Genomic DNA, 21,298 nt, shown 5'->3' with positions numbered 1-21,298 from the left:
CTAACCCCGTTACAGTTCAATACACTGAGCTATGGTTCTGCTTATGTTCTCAACTTCATTATTTACAGCAGTTAAAAGAATATTGTTATCCTACAAAACTGTAGACACTTCCAAATTCAAAGCCTAATGTGTTAAAATCAGTTCAATCTTCCCAGAATAATAAGGCCATGTGACCTTGCTTTGGATGATCTGCAAGAAAGAAGGGAGAAGCCAGATTCACAATTACTCTGAACTTCTGTTTATTGACATTCCTGAACCTCTGACATAACCTATTTCAATTTACATTTACAGAGAGGCTATGATACATCTGATTTTGTATCGGACCAGAAATTTCCCACGGGCATCTTTTTATCCTCAGCACATAGTATGGTGATTAGAACTTAGCAGGTTCTCAAAATATATTTTTAGAATGAGTCTAGAAACTGCACAGGTCCTGCTTTCAAAGAGCTGACAATCTAGTGAGAAAGATGGATTTTAGCCCAGTGACACCCAGTTCAGGCTTCTAACCTACAGAACGGCAGGAATATTAGGTTTGTGTTGTGTTAAGCCACTAAATTTGTGGTAATCTGTTATGGTAGCCATAGGAAACTAACTCGGGGATCAGGGAATTAGTTTCAGCTCTGACAAGGCTTCACTGTGGTGGTATTTCGGGAAAAACAAAGGGCCTGGGGGGGTGGTGGGGGGGAACAAGAGGCGGGGAAACAGGTGTTGTTGATTAAATCCTTGCTCTGAGCAGCACTGGTGCAAAGTGGCCTTTTATGTGGAAATGCAAAATGTCAAGCCCTACCCCACACCTACTGAACCAGAGTAAGCAGTTTAACAAGATCGCCAGGTGAACTGCAATCTTATTAAAGTTTGAAAAGCACTACGCTGAAGTTATTAAAAACTATTTTAGAATGTGCAGAAATCTTTGATTCTTCTTTTTTGAAACCCAAATTTGCTGGGGGAAAAAATACTCAACCACACCCACAAGACAGCTGGCTGCTGTTTGTTACAATGACAAAAGAAATATAAACAATTCAATTACTCTTAAATAATGAAAAGGCCCTTCAGTAAAATCCATTTGCCCCACCTGCAAAGGATTTCCTTTGACAACTCCCTTTGGTTGAGAGATTTTAAATGTCAAAAGTTTTACACCTTTAAATAAATATTCGAATGCCTGGTATAGTACTCATAGAGCTATATTGTGGGGAACAAAATAATTTCATTCACATAATACATTTTCTTTAATTACTTTAATATAAAAGACAGCAATGTTCCATATTTCACATAATATAAAAAAAAGTTTTAAAACCCTCTAATAAGTTTTTAAAGAAAATAAATTTATTGAAGAGTAGCAATGACTACAAAATTAATACTACCAAATCATTACTCAAGCCTTTGCATTAATTGTAATATTTGGAGGGTAGGAAGAGAAAATATCAAATAAGAATATGGACACTGAAAAACTCGATTTTACCCAGGCTTTTTAACTCTTTGCTAAATCTGGTGCATATTAGAATATGTATTCAAGATTGCTGTAAACATATTCAGCCAAAGTCAGCTCGTCACTAATTATACAGTATTGTAAATCATTCCATTTACAAAATTAAAACAAACAACGGCCCAATGAGTCTTTCTAGGTAAAATATCCCAGTAAAAAAAAGAACATTAACAGAATTTGTGATGATGACTAGAACAAGAAAATTAGCATACTCAAGAAAGAAACATAATTATTCAATATAATTTTGTTTGGTTAGATCAATGCAACTCACTCAAGTAAGATGACTGCATTGTGAAGGAAAGGGGTAACATGATCCAAAGGCCTGTTTTAAGTTCTCACCTAATAATCTTCTTTCAATCAACCTGTAAAGTAAAAGCACAGAATCCATACTACAACATAGATCTGAATGATACTACAAAAGTCAAACCATGATCGGCATATTTTTCTTTACAGTGCACAATTTAAGAAAACGTCACAAGAGTATTCACTTTAGAAAATAATGATCTGTGGTACAGTAAAGACAAAACAGGCACCTCCATTATAATTTTTAATAAATAAAAGCACATTAAACAAAAACAAAAAGAAAAGGAATAAAGCAGCACCTGAAGCCTTCAACACTGTAACTAAATGCTGGTACCCGAAGGGTCTAACTGCTTACGTTTTACTAAGAGGCGCAAAAGAAGAGCCAATTTTTGACTTGAACGTTTTAATTCTAGTAGAGACAAGAGCTTGTCTGGGCTTACAGTCCGGTCACCTGATGCCGAGGAAGAGACCAGTCCTTCAAACGTCCTTATACTTTGGAAAGCAGGCCTGACTCTGGGGCGCTCGCCTTAATTAAATTCTGAATTTCCTTGAATTTTGGATGGTCTTTATCTGCCACCAGCTGTAGCAGAACAGCCTCACTGGTCGTCACTATGATCCCAGTTCGAGCAAGACGCTTAAAAAAAAAAAAAAAAAAAAAGGACAAATCAAGAACTAAGCATGACAATGAACAGTATATTACAGAAGCAAAAGCAAGGGTAGGACACAGTTAATTAGCGTCCTCTAGTAAAGCCATGGTCCTTAGTCATACCATCAAATTCACTCATGGAGACAAACCAGAAACCCTTATGATTATTCTCTATATTAGTAATACAGACAAGAAATAAGCAGAAGAAAACACATAGCTAATATTATGATTTATATGTACCAGGGAGGAAAAGAAATCAAGACTATGAATGCACAACGATTTTTATTTTTTCTCTATTTCCAAACATGTGACCTACAGCATGTGTGTCCTTCCTGTAAACAAGAAATGACCAGTGGTATAACACCTTCAAGTGAGGGCACCTGTGTGGCTCAATCAGTTGGGTGTCCAACTTCGGCTCAGGTCATGATCTCACGGTTCATGAGTTCGAGGCCCACATCGGGCTCTGTGCTGACAGCTGAGAGCCTGGAGCCTGCTCCGGAGTCTCTGTCTCCCTCTCTCTCTGCCCCTCTCCCACTCACGCTCTGCCCCTCTCTCTTTCTCAAAAATAGATAAATATTACCAAAAAGAAATTTAGAAAATAAAAAAAAAAAAAAAAAAAAGAAGACCTCCAAGCAAGGTCTAGGAATGTGCCCCTGGGATGATGATAACAGAACCACCACCACTGCCACCATCATAAACTTCAGAATTACTAAACACGAGTATAAAATTTAAGGCTGTCTAAAGTTTCACTGACAGGTCAATGAATGTCCTTGCCAAATTGCCCCGGGGGAACCATAATAAAGAACCAAGGACAGAAATCTCAAGGAGGGAAGGAAGAGGGCAAAGAAGACAAAGTCGAGAACAAGGCAGAGAGTGATCGAGAACTGAATGAGAATTCTAGAGTAGAGAGGTACTCTTAGATGTCTCTGTTATCAGAAACTACAGGGAAAAAACTGGCCAACTGCTATTCCAAGAAACATCTACTAAAAGAACCATGGAAGACAGGTGGTTAGAAATAATTCCCAGGCAGGTCAAAAGAAATGACCTAGATCAGTCACTCCTCATAAAGAAGGAGTCCCATGAAGAGCCAGGACATCCTTGCAGAGTGAAGGTTAATCCTTCAGATGACTGTAGATGCACCTGCCCAATTTTCCCACGGGCATTGCAACCCCTTCCTTTTTAACCCCAAGGACGCAGCAGGGAGTAGGAGCCATAGCCTACTCTTCAGAAAGCAAGCTTGGACTCAACAGCCAGTGTGGAAGGGCATGCAGAGCAGCTGACGAGAACTCTAAAGAAATGAACAAACAGCAGAGTTACGTAGGGAAGAGCGAGGAAAGACAGCAAGCGTGCTACGCTAGTACTCTTTATGTTGAGACAAATAACCCAGGTAAGTTATCTCTGAGTTTCTTAAAGACTTCTGGAAGCTAATTTCCTCCTCCTTGCCTTTTAGTCAACTTCTGCCTACCATACCAAAACCCTAAGAAATCTCCAGGGCTGTGTGCTAGCTTTGGAGACAAGGGCAGGGGACAAATATGAGACTAGATGCAGAGCAGCTGTGTGAATGTCTTCAGACGCAGCTCCCTCCCTCACTAGCTGGTGGCCCTGCTCAGCCTTCCTCACTGACCAAGGTTCAACCAGCAGACTTTCAATGATTTGCTCTGAATCCCAATCACATACTTTCAGTGTCCGCAAGAGTGCTTTACACTCAAGAGTGCCAACAGAGGTCAGTCCTTGCTTATCTCTCTAGTTCCTTAGTGAGGCAAGAAGGACAGAGAACTGTTTGTTCCCAGATGGAAGGAAGAAATCAGACGACTCCTGAAGAAACCAGCTTTCCCTAGTGCTCTGCTGACCACAATCTGCTTGACCGCAGGCCAACAATCCTCAGTGACACCGAGGCGGGTCACCGTGGCAGGAATAGGCTGGAATGCTCGAGGCACAGAAACACATATTAGTCAACTGAAACCTACACAGTGTTAGTTAGCTCCAAGACGGAGATATGGCCAGTAGTGACTGGACTCAAAACTAATCAAGACAAGAACCTGTATGAGGGGGCATGGCTCAGCAATGTGCAAAGCTTTTAGAACAGACTCCCAGACCTTCCCATGGTGCCTGCCAGCCCCAACTGAAAGGTACCTGAGCAGAGAGAGAAAAGCACCAACTTGTCCAGACATAGGCAGGTTCGTGTACAACAACATAAGGTGTGAGGACACCTACAGTACCAGTCCCAAACTCTCTCTTTCCTGGATTCAAAAGGGGCAGTTAAAACTGCACATCTTTAATGCACACAGATACATAACTTATTAGGCTTCTGAAATTCATCCCCTACACTTTGCAAAAACAGTCCAAAGAGGCTCCGAAAAAGAAAAGTTACTTTCATCCACAAATCTCCAAATACAAGGGCACAAAGCCATGACAGCTTCAGAGAGGGCAAAGTGCAAAACAAAGACAAAACCCAGTACATTTCCAACCAATATCAACAAACCTCCACAAGTACAAGGGTATCAAGTTCCAGAGAGGGTTTTCTTCTCTTTTATTTTGCATTTACCCTACCAATTATTAGTTGAAAGAAACAATGCCTGACAGATGGCCGGTGCTCAAAATATTTTGTCGAATAACCCACATACCACAAACTCTGGCACAGAAGTTTCAGTAATAGTAATTATAAATCATCTTAGTATAATAATCTCAATGGGAAATATGGGGAGTTTCAGGAATTCCTTAGGTAGTTGTGTTCTAAAGGAACAAAGAAGGAAGCTGGCCCGATTGCTATTTAACTTTCAAAGTCACACGTTAAAAGAAAGATACTTAACATTTCTCCCAATAAATGAGGTATAAACTACAACACCTCGAATATAAAATTAAGAAAGACTAAGAGAAAACTGTGCAATGTGGCATGCCTCCTCCATCAACACCTGACCTCATTCTTTTTTAACTTTCCAACCTCCACGCTGGACCCCAAGGCAGTGCTGGGGGCTCTGTCTCTGCCAAAGCCACCCACACCAGATTCTTTCCTTCCCTCCTGAGAACTTCTCACGACTGGTCCCTTCTGGGTATTACAAGCTGATGTAATGCTTCTACATTTCAGAGAAGACTAACCTCATAGAGACGATTATAAATAATAACAATAAAAGTAAATGCAGCAGCTAACCTGTGTTTACTGTTATCAGGCACTACACTAAATGCAATCAACACATTATCTCATTTAAATTCTCATTTATCCTCACCAAATCCTGCCATGTAGTGGCTATGATTATTTCCATTTCACCAGTAAGAAATCTGAGGCATATGTACTAGCTAAATTGTCCTTGGACACAGATTTACTGAATGCCACAACCTGCATTCAAACCAGTATTATCCCTCCAGTGTTTTGACTCCTCATCACTGAGATGAGACTACTTCTGAAAGAATGAGTAAATATCCTATGTTTTTAGTCTGTCTGGTGAGAAGACAGAACTGCCAACAAACTTGATAAATGCCATAATATAAAGACATGTCTCAAAAACTTACTTGAATGTATGACAGAAGTCCTTGCAACTTATTATAAGGAAGTAAGTTTTTTTTTTGTTTTTTTTTTTGGATGTTTGTAGTATTCCAAGTTCTGGACCTCGGCCCTCCTAGAGAAGGGATGGCCAACCAGGGCCTTAGAACAACTGCTGTTGCCAATTCCCCAGATGCCTCTGAATCAACCCCCTGCACTGACTTTTCTCCTTTCTTCCCTCTGACTCTTTTTCATTTGCCCTACCTCACCACCCTTGGGCACACTGTGAGCTAACGAAATGATTTAGCAATCCAACAGAGAAAGTGGTTCACAGGCCAGCTTGTGCCCCAACACTGGAGGATCTCAAAAAAAACAAAAAACAAAAAACAACAATTTGTATTTCCCATTCTCAACAGAAATAATCAGTTAAAAAACTTGCCAACTCAATCCACATGGACATTACTCTAAAATTATTACAGAATTAGAATTAAACAAGAGAGAAAGAGAACAATCCACAACGTGGAGTGAATGTTTCAAACACTTATGTGGTAGTTTGCGTCTCAACAGGAAGAGAAAATGCTTACAGAAGACGACTGTTAAGCAACCTTGACAAAACATCACTGATTCCCTGACTATGATCCAACCTGATACGCTGGTGCAGACAGCCAAGAAAAAATGTGTCTGAGTGGTGTCCACAGGCAGTGACATACCTCCTAGTCCCAGAGATTCACATGTGAGGAAGCTTAATATAAGCAGAGTCAGTCTTAGGCCCACCACACCCTAGTTTTGGGCTACATCTTGGCTGAGTTAAACCAAGGTGGGCTGTTTTTGATTTGCAAATCTCTAAATGGTTCAGACTAAGCTTTCTGGAATACCTCTTAGAAGTTCAAACATCAAACCAAAACAAAGTCCAATGAAAGATGTGCAAGAGCTTTTGGTCTCACTAGAACTCCAGACCTCAGGAGACAGAAGATCTAAAACAATATGGTGGCAAGACCTCAAAAGTTGGTCAGCACACAACTCTGGAAGTCAGTGAGTCCACTATGGTCAGAGTACAACTCAAACTGAAGAGGTAAATGCTTCATTGCTGTGAAGTACTCATTATTCTTCAAATTAATTTGGAAAATTTGACCAATCATTTGTTTGAAACCAGGACAAGTACCTCAAGAGCAAACATCCGGTCCATCATGCTTCTCGATGAGGTGGCATCAGCAACGATATGAACCTCAATACCTCGGCCAACTAGTTCCAGAGCTGTTTGCTGGATGCACACATGAGTCTAGTAGGAAAGTAAAAAATCATACGTAAAAACGCAGTAAAGCATTTTACAAATGCGTGACACCATGATAAAGCAGAAAGAATACTACAGCTCTCACGACCTTGTCCTACACCTAGATTTGCCTCTAACTTGCTAGGTGCTCTTGAAAATAACAGCATCTCAGGCTTTGGTTTCTTCATTGTAAAGTCAGGAACTGGATTACATCAGGTTTTTTTCACACTAGGAACTTGAACATATTCTTAGAGCTCTGTGAGAATTTTTTTTTTTTTTTTAAAGATTTTCATCTGTCATCTGAATGACCTTCATACGACTGACTACTACCACTCGGTTTTGATGCCACTTGCAGTCGGGTTTATTTCTGAACTCACACTGAGTGCCTAACACAAAGAATGAGTCAGCAGTCCTGCATATTGAGAAACAAGTAGAAAAACTAAGTTGTTACTGGGTACCCAGTAGTAAAGGTAGGCCAAGTTAAAAATAACAAGTGACAAAGGCAAAAAATATCCAGTATACAGCACAAGCAGATGTATTATATAGATTCCATTTTTGTAAGTACTAACTTGTAACAATTCATTAGCAGAGAATACAGAGTAAAAACATGTCCCAACAATAACTGGGTTATATAAGCAATGAAAGCACATTTCAGTAATACCAGGATGACAACCTTATGTGCACATGACAAGTGAGCTTTGGAGAATTATCAACTGACATTTCATTAAAATTAGCACTGGAGGACTGTTCAAAGATGATTTTGATTAGGCATGAGGTAGAACAATGATGAATGAGCAAAAAAAGTGCAGAAGTCAGCAACAGTATTTGGCATGACATTAATACAAACAAGCTTACCCTATATTGTCATTATCGAAGTCAAAAGACAGAAATATGTAACGTAGATCTAAACCCTAGGCTACATCTTAAAACCTACTGTATAAATCCTACCATCAATACATCATAGGTGTATTAAAGTAACACTATTTGGGCTGCATTGTTTTTACAGTTTTCATAACTTTTAAATTTAATTCAATAGTTGTTTAAATGCTATGAATAAATACATGTATTCCATTCGTAGATATCCAAAAAAAGATCAAAAAATCATTTTAATCAGCATTAAGAATCTATGGGTTTTGTTCCTTTAAAAAGGTATGTAAGCGATCAAGCGCGAAGGACAATGAAATACATGATTTCTATGGTTTTTCTACAGCAAAAACACGACCAACGTGAAATCCTACAACACATAAATAAAAATAACGCCTTTAATAAAAACGTGCTCCAAAAGTAGTTAAAAGGAAAGGCGCAACAATCAATCAACCTACATTCAAATTCAATTCCATCCCATAACCAGCAGTATGACCCTGGGCAAGTGGTACAACATCTGTATTTTCGTTTCCTCATCTACATAACAGGGGGAGATGAAAAGTACTTAATTGGCTCAGAAACTCACTGGGGAGTGTTTAATGAATTAACAGATGCAGATCACTGCCTTGCACACAGTCAACACTTAATAAAGGGTGGCTATTTTTCATCATTACTACCGCCTACCACCTCGTCTATCTACAAAATGGCACTGTGGACATATCAAGATTTTACAAATGACATTGTGCCCAAAACATAACAACAGGTACTTACTTCTACTCCAAATAACACAACACTCCTGACTCCAGGAATCTCTGCTAACGCTGCTTCTACTTCTGGCAATACCATTGAAAACTTGGTCTTTGGAAGTACCAATTTTACACCTGTTAAATCAATTTCTTGAACAGTGCTTCCAAGACCTTTAGGATACTGTTCTGTTACAATAACTGGAATTCCTAACATCCGGGCCCCTTGTAACTGGAAAAAACAAACAAACAAAGACAATTAGTAATATACAATTTGCATATATATAAATGTATATCATGCTTCTGCAAACTGGAAAAAATAAACAAACAAACATACCAATCTTTGTCCCACACTAATTATATCCCCAAAATATTTGATGGCTGGTCTGAATCGTTCCTGCATATCACAGCAGAAAAACACAGTGCTTGAAGGTGTAAGATTTCCCAGGGTGGTGAGCTGAGAAAAAAAGAAAAAAGAATGATTTAGCACTCGTTATACAACGACATTTATTTTCAGTGGAGGTCAATGAAGGAGAAAAGTGTTCCTAATGTTTGACCCAGTAAGTCAATTTCTACCACTATTACCTAAAAGAAATGATTCGAATTACAAAACAAACAAACAAACAAAAATTATCCAAAGATGTTCCCTGAATTGCTTTCAATAGTGAAAATTAGAAATAAACCAAGGACCAACAATACAGAAATGACTACACAAATTTTAACATGTTCACATGATAAAACATTTTTTAGAGAACCAAAATAACATATGCAAGTAAGTTTTCAAAAAATTTGAGCCATCTACAAAGAAATGCTCATAATCTAATGTTAATTTTAAAAAGAGAGCACAGTTCAATAGTATTTCAATAATGTAAAAATACAAATAGAAGACAGAAGCAAATATAGGAGACTATTATCAAGAAGAAGCAAATATATGAGTATTAACAAGTAGATACCACTTTTATTTTTAGTGGTATGACTGTTCGAGTGACTTTGTACTTTATTATCTATGTGCTGGTCTGAGGCACTCTGCCATCAACCTTTCTTTGGTGTGAACTCTACAGACATGCAACACCAAGGTCATGGCAGAATGGGTGTGCCATCTGTAATTTGAACATTAGGTACAGGGTTTTCCTACTTTGCCAACAGAGTCTGATTAAAATAAATATTCAGTCATCTTAAATTATACATTCTATCATTAACTGTTTTAACGGGAGTTAGCAATGTTTTTTTCTTTATGGTTTTCTTATATTCTCCAAGTGCTATTTAAAAACCCCTCCCAATAATATTTAAAAATACACACTGGGGTGCCTGAGTGGCTCAAGCATCTGACTCTTGATTTGAGCTCAGGTCATGATCTCACAGTGGCGAGATCGTGCCCCACATTGGGCTTAGCACTGAGGCATGGAGCCCGCTTAAGATTCTCTCTTTCACCCTCTCCCTCTGCCCCTCCTCCACTCTCTCTCACACGCACTAAATAAGTAAAATAAAAAATAAATAAAAATGCGCACTGCTTTTGTAATTGGAAAAAAATGTTATGATAGTAAACTGGCAATGCTTACAAGTATGAAAAGTAACAATGAAAATAATCTGTAGCAGAGACTAGGAAACATATATCTAAAAAAACAGAAACCCACTGGGCAATCCACTGGGTGGCTCAGTCAGTTAAGTGTTTGACTCACGATCTCTTCTTTTCAGCTCAGGTCATGATCTCACTGTTCATGAGCTCGAGCCCCGGGATGGGCTCAGCGCTGACAGTGAGGAGCCTGGTTGGGATTCTCTGCCTCCTCTCTCTCTCTGCCCCCAAAATATATAAATAAACTTTAAAAAAAAAAAAGAACTCCAGGCTTGCTGCTGTCACCAACACAGAAATATCAAGATGCTGTTCTCAGGAATAACTTCTTAGAGTTCAAAAAAGAAATGCAATAAAATGATGCCAAACACACCACCACCGTTAAACAGACAGACATAAAGGTGACATTTGCTTTCTTAAAAAGATTCATCACCATCAGGAAATTAACGAATTAAGGTTAAAAGCAGGCATTAGATCACCAAGCTTTACGTTAATTACTGTAGTTGGGCTACAACTTGGGCCCAATATGGATTTACCAAAAAGTAAAAACCACTGTTGAATATAAGAATTTAATGTCACTCATAAATTCTTCAAGGCCCATGCTTCTTTCCTTCCTACCTTCTCTAATTTCAGAGAGCATATATATAAAGGAAGCAGCCTGGTCCTGAATGAACCCATACTCTTCCTCTTACTAGCCACCTCCTAAGTCTCCCCTCTAGCTACCCTGTTTTGCCCTAAAACCATCCATAGATAATAGCTGTTAATAATTTCCTAAAGAAACCCACGTCCCAAACACATGGTGGTGGCTTCCCCACCAGCCTGGCCCTAGACCCTGCCTTAGTGTCAGTGCCCAGGGCAACTTCTCAGGAAACAACTGCTACAGGTATTAAATGAATCATTAAAAGGAATCCTTTATCCTGAGTGGTATGACTGTTCTAGTAACTTTGTACTTTATTATCTATGTGCTGGTCTGAGGCACTCTGGCATCAACCTTCCTTTGGTGTGAACTCTACAGACATGCAACACCAAGGTCATGGCAGAATGGGTGTGCCATCTGTAATTCGAACATTAGGTACAGGGTTTTCCTACTTTGCCAATAGAGTCTGATTAAAATAAATATTCAGTCATCTTAAATTATACATTGTATCTTTAACTGTTCGCTTACTTTAATTTTAATGCAGGTGTCATGCCTCCATTTTGGTCCTTTTCCAAAGCAGTATGATGTATACAGAGGTACTCAGGACACAATTTTAAAAACCAATCACTATATATGAATATGTACTTTAAATTCTCAGTAAAAATTAAATTTTGGCTAGAAGGGCTCAAAATCCAAGTGGGTCCCTAGTCATCCACAATGTGTTTAGGGCACACTACAAAATGCAGCTTACCCACAATTGGTCTGTTTCAGATTATAGCAATGCAACTCAGCCATTCTCGCCACTCCACGGCTATGAGAGCAGGAAGCAGGCAAAGTAAACGGGGAAAGGTTTAAGTGTGCTGGACGGACACGCACTATCATCCTTACAGCTCATACCTGCTGTATCTTCAGCTCACAGATCTCATCTCAGATAATGGACAAACTCTGTATACATTCCTAACACGGTTGGTTGTGCGGACTCTAAATTCACAAAAGGTTATAAACGGCAAACCAGAAAGGAAACTGCTGGAGACAGGCAAACTGGTATCAGCAAGAAATGATAGATGACAGAGAAAAGATTCAAAATACAATAAAAGCAGATCACAATTCAACTAGTTCCACACTCTAGCCTTCTAGTGGAGGAGTAACAGTATGTACATAACATATAAACTGGGACAAGATCGTTTTAGAGCACGCTCAATTCAGAGAATGTTAAATTATGTAATACCCCAGGACCACAATACTAAAATGGTCAAAATACTCAATATTGGGATATTGAAAGGAATAAAACCTTACCTACCCAGAAATCCTAAATATTGAGAGTTGTGGTCTCCTGGGGTTTCTGTTACCTGGTGCTTCCCTCTATCTCCTTTCAGACTGTGAGGTATCCTGTTCCAGGCAAGGAACCACATTAGATATATGTCATAGTAGTCAAAGACTGGGGACGTCAGAAAATGCAGCCATAAAATCCTCACCACCTTGCAAAACCCTTCTAGTATAGGAACTTACCTGCAGGCTTTCAGCAAACACAGAGAGAAACCACAGAGATAATGGCAAGGCACATTATTATGCAGCGATGATTTGATTATAACTTAGTTAATGAAAAATGCCCGGATAGCCTTCTCCCAGCAAGTCAGACTTTAACTCCTGACACCCCCTAGGACATGGTCTGCACCAAGTAACTTGCTTCCTCAAAGTAGAATATAGAGGGAGTATGGTGACTTTGTAGTGGAAAAACCTGGTAGACATTGCCTCAGCCAGGTGATCAAAACTGAGATAATCTGTGAGGTCATATTGATAGTATATAAGACAAAATGTGATGACAACAACCTTCATGATCTGGCTCTCAAAATCCCAAAACCCCATTGTAAGCACTAGAAAAACATCAGATAAACCAAAACTGAGGTACATTCTACCAAAATATCTGACCAGTATGCCTCAAAATTGTCAACGACATCAAAAACAGTATAAGTCTGAAAAACTTTCATAGCCCAGGGGGACCTCGGAAGACATGACAACTAAATAATTAGAATTCCAGGAATGGATCGTGGAAGAGAATTTGCAGGCTAGCAAATTAAAAGTGGTATTCACCAAATGCCATCACAAGCAAAATACAACTACAGATCGATGCATATTCAGGAATCATGAAAAACTCACATATAAAAATATATGGATGTATACATACACACCTTCATATATCTATATATCTACAAACAACCCTGTATATACACATACAGGAAATACATATTCCAATAAATATTTAAATACAAAAAATTGATTGGGCCAGTAGCTTCCCCAACAAAAAAGTGTTCCAATATAAACTGGTGACCACTTAAGAACTGTCATAGCTGTTATTTGACCTTAGATTTCAAAGACAAAAAACTTTTCATCCCCAAGTACATTATAACCATTAACATGACACTATTTTCCCCTCTTCTAGTGAAAATGTGTTCTGACCATTTTCTCACAATGGCTGTACAGATGCAAGGAACCTGCACCTCCCATGCTGAGTGCCTCAGGTTACTCAGGGCAGACACATACGGGGAGGCTGGCCTTGCTTAGGGATGCTCTGTGTACCAGTTCTGTTCTTCCGTAAAAGTAATACATGGTGTTCTATGTTAAATTGTGTCCCTCAAAGTGCATATGGTGAATTCGTAACCCCCAGTACCTCAAAAAGTGACTTTATTTGGAAAGAGAATTATTGAAAATCTAGTCAAGATGAGGTCATAATGGAGAAGGGTGAGTGCCTAATCCAACATGACCAGTCTCCTTACAAAAAGGGGAAATTTGGACAGAGAAGGCCTTGTGAAATTGAAGGCAGAGATTAAGGTAATGGGTCCATAAACCAAGCAATGCTAAAGACTGCCAGCAAACCACCAAGAGCCAGGAAAGAAACATGGAACAGATTCTCCCTCACAGCCCTCAAAAGGAGTCAGCCCTGATCACTCGCCTCCAGGACTGTGCAGAAACAGATTTCTGTCGTATAAGCCACTCAGTTTGTGGCACTCTGTTACAGCAGCCTTCCATGGTGAACTACTACAGTGTGTAAACTGTGTACCTTTAGGAATGATTAAAGTTTGGAATTGTAGTGGCGCCTGGGTGGCTCAGTCAGTTGAGCATCTGACTCTTGATTTCGGCTCAGGTCATGATCCCACGGTCGTGGGATTGAGCTCCGCCTCAGGCTCTTTGCTGAGCAAGGAGCCTGCTTGAGATTTTATTCTCTCTCTCTGCCTCTCTCACCTGTTCTCTCAAAAAAAAAAAAAAAAAAAGTTTGGAATTGTAAATATGATGTGTTCAAAATTGTAGGAGTCTATTACAGTCACAAGATAGGCATGAATGATGTGCTTGGGAGAGAGTCCAAAGGGGTACAGGGTATCATTATTTCACTGAGAAGTGTTTCCAAGCAAATGTGATTACCACAGTAACAGTAAGGCCTTGCTCGAGGACTGACTCCCTGAAAACAGATTTCAGCGATGTGATTCCCCTGGGGTTACAAGGCTCCCTACACCACAGAGCTGTGGGCATTGGAATCTGAGACCAAATCTCAATTTCACTAAACTCAATTACGTGAAATGGGACAAATCATTAACATTTTCAAACAGCAGTTTCTTAATAAAGCAACCAAACAGCATTTCCCTCAGAGGGCTACGTCAAGGATCCAATGAGCTGCATGTAATCAATCAAAAAATGCATAGATTCCACTCTGAAACACAGAGTGTCATGAACACACATATTTACAGGTAACCTCCACGGGGGGGGGGGGGGGGGATATACGATGCTTCGGGCAGTAATCCAAAGTGTTAAATGTTAACTTTTTTGAACGTGACACACACACAACCCCACTGAACCAATGGAGTAGAGGCAAACCACACCCTCAAGATCCAGCTGTTTCCTCTCAGTGCCCTGACACTGGTCACCTCCCAGAGATCTGTCAGGCCTGCTTCTCCACTGTTTCTCATCATTATCATTTTCCTGCTCCTCCTACATGCTCCCACGGTAAAGGTTTCGTTATCAAACATCACCACCTTCAAACCAGCAAGCCCAAGGGGGTACAGCTTCTTTTCAGCAAGCCCAAGGGGATACAGCTTCTTTTCCCTCTTCTTTCCAAACCCTGCCTTCTCTCCCTTCCCACCACAAACCCTGGGGTCTCTTCTAGCTAAAAATGTCCATGCCCCCTGTTAAAAACAGTAACAGTAGCAACAAACCTCCAAGAAAGCGAAAGCTGGAGTCAAATCCCCTCCCAATTAACCATCTCAGGAAAGGTCAAAATAACCTTCCCAGGGAAGCCCTTATCTTCTGCCCACACAAAGCTGCCAGAGCCTTCCCTCGTATGTACGGAGGCAAAATGGCGTCACTGGCATCCTCCCTAAAATGTCCATTTCTTCCTCCCTTCTGTTTGGGCTCTGCTTTCCCTGGTGACAAGCTGGAAAATAAAGTGGTGGTTATATGGTATCAAATTTACAGGTATTCCCAGGGTTGAACGTTTCAATTAGTTAAAAATTGGGAAACACCTTTCGAAAAATTAAAAACTGTAAGTTATAAAAATGACCTAAATTCCCACCGTATAATCCTTTCATTTACATTTCTTCTTCTGTGTTTCAAAATTCCTCAGACTTCAAGCATTCTGACAAAGCAGAAGACACATAAACCATGCTTGAAACATGAGCAGTCTGCAGCTACCTGAGCTGTCAACGGACACTCGGTCATTTTGACAGTGTTTCAGAGAAGACACGCAAAGGTCCAACACTGGCAACGGCAGTCTCAAAGATCAGTCCCCACAGAATTGCTTAACCAACCAGGGTGCAGACAGTATGGCACAAGCGACCACTGTGTTTTACAAGGTCAGTAGCAGTAGCAGTCAGAACAAGCATGAAAGCAAAGTCACAACCCTATGTAAATTGAGAATAAATTCTAGAATATACAGTATGTGAGCCAGGGCCCTCGAGGCTCTAAGGTCTATGTTCAGGAAGAAAAAATAACAAGTTACATTATTTAAGCAGTGGACTACATTTGGCCAAATTTATGCTCTCTATCCCTGCTTCTGGGAGAAGGGGCCTGCCATGCCCAGTAGCAGCACCTCAATGATGGGCCATCTTGAGCCTTCCTAAGCGACAGGCATCGATAACAAAGAGCAATGAACACCAGCAAAACAAATGATATTACAAGCTCAAGTTTGTGGCCGGTTTCTATTCAGCGTGATGCTTTCATTAAGCACAAAAAGAAAAGATGAATGCTATAGGCAGCTAAAAGAAGGCCCTTCCCAGCTCTGCCAGCTCCACCATCACCTTGGAGTCTTGGACAATTTCCCATCTATTCTGCTCTTTTGCAAAGTGAGAGTTAGGGTATCAGGTAAGGAACAAGAACTGGGTCTTATCCATGTTTGCTTTCATTGTGCCAGGCACTTAACGCCGCCACTCAAATGTTGGTGTCATGAACTCTATGGTCTCATTTAGCTACAAAATGTCCATGTCTTTAGATTCCTAAAACCTAAAGGTTCCTAAAACCAGCTAGGTTCCAAAACCATGTAATAAAGCGTTCATGAAAAGAAATAGCTTCCCCTTCACTTCTCTAAGTATACTCAGACATAAATACACAAAAACAGGCTTCAGAATAGGTTTATGGATATATATGAGGTGTGTGTCCTTCCACGTTATTTTTAGGCTAAGGGAGGCACCCAGCGGAACAAGTCAAAGTATGATGAGTACTAAAATGAGATAATATAAAAGAAAAATATTTTTTACAACTTTGAAATATATTAAGTATTATATAACAGTGGCTTAGGAATTCTTGGACTATTTAGTGAAGTATAAATAACATTTTTAAAGATGGAACAGAGTACTGCTATTATTATAATTTTTATTTTAAACATCACCAAAAAAATTGTTATCTTCTGTACCAAGCAAAATACTTCAAAAGCCACAAGTGACCTAAATTATATAACGCCTTTTGAGAATGTATAGGATGTTTCTGGTATACACATGTTTAATTAAAAAGAGTTGGCATACCTGGGCATTGAATTTTTCAAAATAAAAAATCTTATCTTGGGCAGGGGGGTGGGGGGAAGACTTACAGATGTGGGGTGGGCAGTCCTTGATTCAGCTTAACATCTTATCAGGGAACTGCCCACCCTCCCTCCCAACCACTACAGGAAATGCATCACAAAGAAGTCTGCATCCTCAGGATAGCTCCATATCTCCTCAGTTAGTGTTTGGATTCTGGCCTTTATTAATGGATTTGTCAAAGGGGCATCCAACTTCTTGGGTATTTTGGCAGCAATTATCTAAATACACTGACAAAGAAGGTTGCAAAGAGGTGTCAGCCACGAAAACTCTTGAAGACATAAAAATGGGGGTGTAGTAAACACCTACAAACCACAATTCCCAGCATGGACACCAGGGCAAATTCTGGGGGATCAGAGATATCCCTTTAGGATCTCCAGGAAGAGACAATGGAATCTCACTGCCTTTGTCCTCTGAACCTAAGAAATCTATCCAAGTAAAAAGTACCTGCTTTGGAAGCTTCTGGCATGGGTGCTGGTGTGACAGGAAACAAGACCAATTCTGCAGCCGAATACAGCTGGAAAAAACGAATCTAGAGAATAATCTTAAGAATATGACATTTGAATATTAAAATGCCTTCTAAGCCTGAATCCCACATTTCAGTTTGGTCTTCGGAAGAAATAGCTTATCAGTTTCTCAACTAAAGAAAAAAAATGTGGACAGTGTAGTATTTAAAATATACCTTACGTTCTTTCTTTTCAAAAATATAAATCCTCCAGTTAATCTTCTGAGAGTAAAAAGGACAGGAGACAAACCCGCACGGTATTACGGCACAGCTTCAAAAAAAAAAAAAAATTTAAGCTATAAAATAATCCTCAGGTGCATCAACTTTCTCAAGCCAGAAAATCGTGGTCTAGGAAAAGTTGGGTAATTAACAAGGTATTACAGTCCTAGAGTCAAATAACTTTTTCAACGTAGGCGACGCATATATAATCAACAGATTCAAGTAGCCAGATACCAGGAAAAGGCTACGCAAATGGTTATTTCACTTAAGGTTAGGGGAAGCTTAAGCTCCAGAAACTGAAAGCTGGGGAGAGGGGGGGAAAGGTCTAACTCCTGAAGTTTGTGTTTCCGCAAGTGGTAAACACAACTCCGGGTAACCCTAAGGCCAATACTCCGCATCAACTCTTTACCCCATTCGGCATGAGCCCAAAATAAAATCACAGCTAGTACCGCGCAGCCCTTAGGTTACGCAGGCGGCTGGACTCGCTCCAGGCACACAAAGCTGATGCGGGAGATCGAGGACCACACACGTGGGGGCGTTCGCTCGCGCCGCGACCCGCTGGGAGGCCCCCGCCCCCGCCTCGGGGGCGGACAGCTGCTGACCGTCACCTTCCTACTGGCCCATTCTCTGGGCCGTCCCCGAGGACTGCGATCGCCCCACCGCCCTTCCAAGCCGGCGAGGCGCGCAGGGCCCGGCGCCAGGGCGGCGCAGGGCACCTGAGGAGCGCGGCGGGGGCGGAGACAGAGACGCACGGGGACCAGGAGCAGCGGCTGGGCGCGCGGCCCTCCGGCGGGACCCACCTGGATCTGCAGCGGCACGAGGCGCACCTTGCAGCGCTCGCTCACCGCGAAGCCCTTGGGCAGGTCCACGTACTGGCCCCACTCTTCCGCGAAGAGCTGCACTACGAATTTGCGGTGCATGTCGATCTGGTCGCCGTACAGGCTGAGGAACTTCTGGATGAGCAGCTCGTAGCCCGCGCCGTGCGGCACGGACGAGGGCCGCGCGAAGACCGAGAAGCAGAAGAGCACGGGGACCGTGCCCGACGGCGCCCCCGCGCCGCCGCTGTTGGGGAGCGCCGGGACAGCCAGCTCCGCCGCCGCCATGTTCCCCCGAGCGTCTGCCAGCTCCGAGGCCAGCGAGGCGCAGACAGGGCCGGCCGCCGGGGCCCCGCCTCCCCGCGCCGCCCGCTTGCTCTGGAAGGCGAAGGGGCGGGCCCTCGCGGCCGCGGCTCGCGCGCCCTCCTCCGCCCCTCAGGGGGCGGACCGCGACTGAGGGCTGGGCGGTGGGGCCTGGGTGAAGGCGCTAGCTAGCGCCTGCGCCCGCTGCCGGGACCGCCCCCTCCAACCCGGACTTGTCTCGGCTGCCCGGCTGCCCCGCTGCGGGTCTAGTGCACGGAGGAGGTTTGTGGCCCCCCCACTGCCCTCGCGCTCCGCCCACCTTCCAATGAGCGCAGTTCGCGGGGAGTTTACGTGGGACCCAGGGCTGCCCGGCTGAATCTGCTGGGACGCGTTACCTGTTGGCCTTGTGCAGAGGGTTGCAGTCATTCCTCCTCGAGAATGGCAGCAGTAATCGCAAAACCTGTAGGTCTGGCTGATAGCCTAAGAAGAACCGCAGAATGTAATGTTTCCAGAGGGCCACCCGAGGCTCAGAATTTCATATTTTTTCAGTCTCATGGAATACAGTATCTCTAGCAATGAATCTGAGATCTTGGCTTCCCTTTATCTCAACTCAATTTCAGGAAGAACTTGGATTGGGGATGGCACTTGGATGGGAGTAAAAATCGAGACTTTATATTCAAACTGAGCGTTTGTTTTTCAGTACAGTGGAGCACCTGCAAATAAAATAATCCTCTGCCTCATGAACACTGTCAAGCACTGTATACAATGAACTGGAATTAGAGAAGCATATACTATGAACTAAGTTTCCTTAACACCAGGTCCTGGGAAAATAGGATCAAGAGTCTAAACATTTTTTAGATAGTAGGGGTTTCCTCTTCTTAGAAGGTAATAACTTTTTTTTTTAATTTTTTAATGTTTATTTTTGAGAGAGCACGCACGCAGCAGGGGAGGGACAGAGAGAGAGGGAGACACAGAAACTGAAGCAGGCTTCAGCTCTGAGCTGTCAGCACAGCACAGAGCCCCACAACGGGATCAAACTCACAAACCATGAGATCATGACCTGAGTGGAAGTTGGGTGCTTAACTGACTGAGCCACCCAGGCGCCCCTGAAGGTAGTAACTTTTAAGTCAGGGTTTCTCAACTGGAACTGTTGATATTTGGAAGGCATACTACTTTTTCATGGGGGAGAGTTGGTGGGAAGGGGGGCTGTGGGGAAGCAGTATCTCCTGTATTTGTAGGATGTTTAGCAGCATCCCTGGCCTCTACCGAGTAGATGCCGGTACTCCTGGCTCCTTCCGGGTATTCATAATCAAAAGTGTTTCTAGATTTTGCCAAATATCCCCCAGGGGGCAGATTTGCTCCCAGTAGCTTTGCTACTGCTTTCAAATAATGCTAAGACCATCATTTGGCCTTTATTGCTTACTTATACAGAAACCACTAAAAATAATGTGTTTTCTGGTTTCTCTTCAAACTTTGGGAGATTCCATTAAAAACTCTTATTATCTGAACCTGTCAAACCCAAAATAATGTTTTGGCAGCTATTACTCCACTGAAAGGTCTTCCATATGCAGATGTGAAAATCTATCCTAATAAGAGTGACAGTTGCAAAGCTCCACTGATGCCCTAGGAAAAGATAAGGAAAAGATAATTTGCAATTAAAAGCTAAATGAGAAAGCCAGAGGCCTATTTGGTAGCATTGAAAGAGGCTCTTAATTCCTGCTGTAGGAAGGCAGGGAATGCTCAGGACGAAGAGTAGGAGTTAATATTAAACGTAGCAGAGCTCTAATTAAACAGTACATATTTTTAAACTCTTATTAAACTCTAATTAAACTCTTATTAAACAGTACATATTTTCTATGCCAAAGCCAGAGCCCTTGTTGGAAACTGGACCATGACACATGGTATCGGGTTGATGATGCCCAAAATCAGGAGTCCTCAGATTCCTTAATGACACATTCCTCCATTTATTTTTTATTTTTTATTTTTTTTTTGAAGACAGTGCAGAGGCTTTTTCTTAACAAGATGTGAACTCCCACCAGGATTTCCCTCCCATCTTTTCTCCTGGTACTTAGGCCCATAACATAGCCTTAAGTAACAGCAAAACTAGGCCACAGATATACTGGGCCTAATAAGGAAGGAAAGGGACCATATCCCAAAGCAGTAAGAGAATCCGAAGGAAGAGCTGAGAGATTCTGTGTAACACTGGATTACGAGGACATGTGATCAAAGATGTAGACAAAAATGTTATCAGTTAAGAAACACTCTACCAGCATATAAGTTTTAACACCATGGTAAAGCTTTGGAGAGATAGACTGAACACAGTGCATATACAGTAGCTCCTACATGAGCCATACATGTACCTTTTCAACCCAAAGCTATGTTAACTGTTTTTCCCTCTGTCAT

General features: G+C 41.6%; 1 protein-coding gene across 1 annotated transcript; it reads right to left on the bottom strand.

The window, feature by feature from the left end:
- Positions 1–1,301: 1,301 nt before the first annotated feature.
- ISOC1 (isochorismatase domain containing 1) lies at positions 1,302–18,909 on the bottom strand. Its single transcript, XM_047084185.1, has 5 exons — positions 18,578–18,909; positions 9,125–9,244; positions 8,816–9,019; positions 7,073–7,189; positions 1,302–2,420 (listed from the first exon to the last, which is right to left on the bottom strand). The coding sequence occupies exons 1-5, from the start codon at positions 18,878–18,880 to the stop codon at positions 2,274–2,276; spliced, it is 891 nt and encodes a 296-aa protein (XP_046940141.1). The 5' UTR covers positions 18,881–18,909; the 3' UTR covers positions 1,302–2,273.
- Between the last annotated feature and the right edge of the window lie 2,389 nt (positions 18,910–21,298).

The sequence above is a fragment of the Lynx rufus genome, unplaced genomic scaffold (genome assembly GCF_022079265.1).
Source record: "Lynx rufus isolate CCGP_SWC_20201006 ecotype Redwood Valley unplaced genomic scaffold, mLynRuf1.p SCAF_1, whole genome shotgun sequence".
Taxonomy (NCBI): domain Eukaryota; kingdom Metazoa; phylum Chordata; class Mammalia; order Carnivora; family Felidae; genus Lynx; species Lynx rufus.
The sequence above is the reverse complement of the archived record's forward strand: the minus strand, read 5'-3'. Positions and strand labels throughout refer to the sequence as shown.

Excerpts from the sequence above, each read along its gene's own strand:
- ISOC1 (XM_047084185.1), bottom strand. The coding sequence starts at position 18,880 with ATGGCGGCGGCGGAGCTGGCTGTCCCGGCGCTCCCCAACAGCGGCGGC. Across the intron at positions 9,020-9,124 it reads TTAGTGTGGGACAAAGATTG|TTACAAGGGGCCCGGATGTT; the intron begins GTATGTTTGTTT and ends TGTTTTTTCCAG. Across the intron at positions 2,421-7,072 it reads ACCGGATGTTTGCTCTTGAG|CGTCTTGCTCGAACTGGGAT; the intron begins GTACTTGTCCTG and ends TTTTTTTTTAAG.